This window comes from Gossypium hirsutum, chromosome D05 (assembly GCF_007990345.1).
Source record: "Gossypium hirsutum isolate 1008001.06 chromosome D05, Gossypium_hirsutum_v2.1, whole genome shotgun sequence".
Classification (NCBI taxonomy): Eukaryota; Viridiplantae; Streptophyta; class Magnoliopsida; order Malvales; family Malvaceae; genus Gossypium; species Gossypium hirsutum.
This window is the reverse complement of record NC_053441.1, coordinates 13,716,691-13,721,505: the sequence shown is the minus strand read 5'-3', so window position 1 is coordinate 13,721,505 and position 4,815 is coordinate 13,716,691. Positions and strand designations below refer to the sequence as shown.

Here is a 4,815-nt window from a genome sequence, read left to right as displayed (position 1 = left end):
ATATTAAGTGATAATATTACTCGAATTTTTTTCGCGTGCAAGTTGAGATAAAATGAGAAAAACAGTAAACTTGGGAGGAAAGGGAACCATGGCAGCACCCATTTTGGGTTACCTGCAACTCGCTCAACCAGTTAATCTTAAAAAAACGGCTGAGATGAATTTTGTAAAAATCGAACGGCTACGGATCAATGTCGGCATCACATGGCTTTTTTGATAAACGGCATTTACAATATCTCACGAACGATTGCAACTCGCAAGAGAGAGAAAGGAAAAAAAACCCAAAAAGAATAAAAAATGATAAAAATAATAAAAATAATAAAGATATGAAGAAAGAAAGGAAAAGAGGGAGTGTAAATGTGGATCCTCGAGAATGAGATAAAGGGAGGACCAAAACAAACCCAAAACAAACCCTAGATTTTTTCTTCCACAAAAAGAAACCCCTTTCAAGTTAGTTCCAATTTTTTCTTCATTACTTTCATATTTTGATCCAAAGGGTTTCATTAAAGACGCAAACTTTGTGCTTTGAAAGGTAAGGCTAGTTTCAGTGATCGATTCGTTTTCTTTTCAAGTTTGCTCCCATTAGTTTGGAGTCATCTGGGTTTTGTTTAGATTAAATTTTGATATAATATTCATTTGGATGATATTCTTTCTTTTCTTTTCTTTTTTTTTTTTAAATTTGGGATCTAATTTATTCATGGGTTTACTTTGTTTTATGTATTATTGTGTATTATTATTCATGTAAAGATGATGCTTTTGATGATACCTGATGCAGATCATGCCAAATTAGAAGATAACTTGAGGAAGAGAACTAGAATTCTTGAGGCGTAGTGTTTATAGTATAGAGGTCTTTCTGATTAGTTCTTGTTGAGGGTAAATCTAAATAAAGAGGTTAAAGATGATGTCAAGATCATATACCAATCTTTTAGATCTAGCTTCTGGTAATTTCCCGGTAATGGGTCAACCTCGTGAAAAGAAACGGCTGCCACGAGTAATGACCGTTCCAGGGGTTATTTCAGAGCTTGACGATGACCAGGCTAATAGTGTGGCCTCAGATGTGCCCTCCTCGATTATTCAAGACAGAATTATCATCGTAGCTAATCAGCTCCCAGTTAAAGCTAAGCGTAGACCTGACAATAAAGGGTGGAGTTTTAGTTGGGATGATGATTCGTTGTTGTTACAATTAAAAGATGGTTTGCCTGAAGAAATGGAGGTTTTGTATGTTGGTTCTTTGAAGGTTGATGTTGATCCAAGTGAACAAGATGATGTGTCACAGCTTTTGTTGGATAGATTTAAGTGTGTCCCTGCATTTCTTCCTCCTGACATTTTGACCAAGTTCTATCACGGTTTCTGTAAACAGCATTTGTGGCCTCTTTTCCATTATATGCTTCCATTTTCAGCAAATCATGGGGGCAGGTTTTATAGGTCTTTGTGGGAGGCATATGTTGCCGCTAACAAGATTTTCTCTCAAAGGGTTATTGAAGTTATAAACCCAGAAGATGATTATGTTTGGATCCATGACTATCATTTGATGGTACTACCTACCTTCTTGAGGAGAAGGTTTAATAGATTGAGAATGGGGTTTTTTCTTCATAGTCCATTCCCTTCATCTGAGATATATAGGACTTTACCTGTGAGGGAAGAGATCCTAAAGGCACTCTTGAATTCAGACCTAATTGGTTTTCATACTTTTGATTATGCTCGGCATTTTCTGTCTTGTTGTAGTCGAATGTTAGGTTTAGAGTATCAGTCAAAGAGAGGTTATATTGGAGTGGAGTACTATGGAAGGACAATTGGTATAAAAATCATGCCCGTTGGAATCCACATGGCTCAGATTGAGTCTGTATTGAGACTTGCGGATAAGGAGTGGAGAGTAGGGGAGCTTAAACAACAGTTTGAGGGAAAGACTGTATTGCTTGGAGTCGATGATATGGATGTCTTTAAGGGTGTCAACTTGAAGCTGCTGGCAATGGAGCAGATGCTGAAACAGCACCCGAAGTGGCAGGGGAGAGCAGTTTTGGTACAGATCGCAAACCCAGCCAGGGGTAGAGGGCAAGATCTTGAGGAGATTCAGGCTGAAATAACAGCAAGCTGTAAGAGAATCAATGAGACTTTTGGGCAACCTGGTTATGAACCAATTGTCTTCATTGATAGGCCTGTATCCCTGAGTGAAAGGGTTGCTTACTACAGTGTAGCTGAGTGTGTTGTAGTCACAGCTGTGAGGGATGGAATGAATCTTACTCCTTACGAGTATATTGTGTGTCGGCAGGGAGTATCTGAATCAGTGTCTTCCTCAGAATCAAGTGGGTCCAAGAAGAGCATGCTAGTTGTATCAGAGTTCATTGGTTGCTCTCCTTCACTCAGTGGTGCAATTCGGGTAAATCCTTGGAATATTGAAACAACTGCCGAGGCAATGAATGAGGCAATCTCTATGGCTGATGCTGAGAAACAGCTTCGCCACGAGAAGCATTATAGGTATGTTAGCTCACATGATGTGGCATTTTGGTCCCGGAGCTTCTTCCAAGATATGGAAAGGACATGTAAAGACCACTTCAGGAGACGTTGTTGGGGAATTGGTTTGAGCTTTGGATTCAGAGTTGTAGCTCTTGATCCTAATTTCAGAAAGTTGTCTATTGATCACATTGTATCTGTGTATCTGAGGTCCAAAAACAGGGCTATATTATTGGACTATGATGGAACAGTAATGCCTCAAACATCACATAACAAGACTCCAAGTTCAGAGGTTATATCGATCATAAACACACTCTCCAGTGATATCAAGAATACTGTCTTTGTTGTAAGTGGAAGAGGAAGGGACAGTTTAGCCCAGTGGTTTTCTCCATGTAAGAAACTTGGTATTGCTGCTGAACATGGTTATTTCATGAGGTGTGATTTTTTCTTTCTTTGTTCTTATAGCATTTTTTCTTAGTGTTTCTTCAGTAGGTGCACTTATTTTGAGTTGTTTATATTTCAGGAGGTCTGCTAATGACAATTGGGAAGTTTGTGGGCAGAATAGTGAATTTGGGTGGAAGGAAATAGCTGAGCCTGTTATGAAGTTGTATACAGAGGCCACTGATGGCTCCTCTATTGAAACCAAGGAGAGTGCTTTGGTCTGGCACCATCGCGATGCGGACCCAGGTTTTGGATCTAGCCAGGCCAAGGAGATGTTAGACCATCTTGAGAGTGTATTAGCAAATGAACCTGTGACTGTGAAAAGTGGACAGTTTATTGTCGAAGTGAAACCACAGGTATGTACTTGACTTTTGTTTTGGTATTTTTTTTTTCAGCATGCTTTTGATGGTAATTGTAATAGAGTACTTTGCCTTGGTCCCAAGCTTAGGTTGTAAGTTTGTACTTCTCAGATTACCGAGGCGGTAGTTTTTGAATAAGAAGAAATTAACTTTTGTGGATTAAAGATAAGAAAAGCTTCAAATAGAAATATAGCAAGTAAATATCATTCTTCTCAGTCCTGAATATAATGCAATCAGCTTTAGAGTTTTTTCTTTAATTGGTTATTCGTGAATTGTTATCTAATAACTTTGGTTTTGCAATTTGATAAATGCATGGTGTTGAATCAACATTTACATTTACTGTTGCTTTTGGGGGGGTCAGTAAATATCATTCTTTTTTCCGCCCTGAATATAATGCAATCAGTTTTGGAGGGAATTCTTTAAATTGGTTATTTGTGAATTGTGATGTGATAACTTTGGGTTCACAATTTGATGAATGCATGATGATGAATCAACATTTACTGTTGCTTTTAGGGAGTCAGTAAAGGTGTGGTTGCCGAAAAGATCTTCACAACCATGGCTGAGAGTGGAAGGCAGGCTGATTTTGTTCTCTGCATTGGCGATGACAGATCTGATGAGGAGATGTTTGAGATAATCAGTAGTGCAATTTCCAGTGGTGTCCTCTCCTCGAATACATCCGTATTTGCCTGCACAGTTGGTCAGAAACCTAGCAAAGCCAAGTATTATTTGGATGACCCAGCTGAGGTTGTAAACATGCTTGAATCTCTTGCAGAAGCTTCAGATCCTGAACCCTTCTCAGATACCAGATCAGAAGACTCCATTTGAAACATATCCTCGATGGCTTTAGAGAAAACTCTGTGCATGTTATCCTTTCAACCAGTTGGGAAGAAGGACATGCCTGACCTCTGACGAAGGTAGATATCAATTTTCTGCTAGGTTTGGGAGTTGTCTGCTGAAAATAATATGCCGGGGCCTTCTGTCTGATTATTTGGCCATTTGAGGCATAGATGTGGAGAACTGTGATAGGGTAAGAGGGACCCTGCTGGCTCATTCGTGGAATTAAAAGATGCATCTCCAGCAAAAAGCATCAAGGTTACCAACCTTTCCTTTTGTGCAGTCATAACATCCACATGGTATGTATTTAATTGCAGTACATCCATATAAGTATCATTAATTTCTCACAATGACCAAACTTCTTCCTGGTGGCGGTAACACTAGCACAGGTCTCAGCTGGTTGCGAAAGTCATCCTGTTGAATGAACTCGTACACATGTTATTTTGAGTGATTTTTTTCCCAATTGGATACTTTTCTTAACCTTCATTAAATTTTATAGAAATATTGGAGCTAGTTTTTCTATGCTTACATTCTATTGGAAACTGACTGTTGAAAGCGGGAACAAAGTAGGGGCCTTTTTTTGTTAAACTAAAATATGAACTGAATTCAGAAGTGAGAAATAATTAAGTAGGATACTCTGCTAGTCCAAGATAAATAAAACGATGTGTAAAATACTTTAGGTTATTGAATTTCATGAACATGGTCTAATGAAGAGATGGATGTGGGTCATAGG

General features: G+C 38.7%; 1 protein-coding gene across 1 annotated transcript; it reads left to right on the top strand.

Annotated features, from left to right (window-relative positions):
• Positions 1-247: 247 nt before the first annotated feature.
• On the top strand, positions 248-4,604 carry LOC107905827 (probable alpha,alpha-trehalose-phosphate synthase [UDP-forming] 7). Its single transcript, XM_016832594.2, has 4 exons — positions 248-529; positions 773-2,883; positions 2,972-3,245; positions 3,762-4,604. Exons 2-4 carry the CDS (start codon positions 896-898, stop codon positions 4,071-4,073), a joined length of 2,574 nt encoding a protein of 857 aa, XP_016688083.2. The 5' UTR covers positions 248-529; positions 773-895; the 3' UTR covers positions 4,074-4,604.
• Positions 4,605-4,815: the final 211 nt, after the last annotated feature.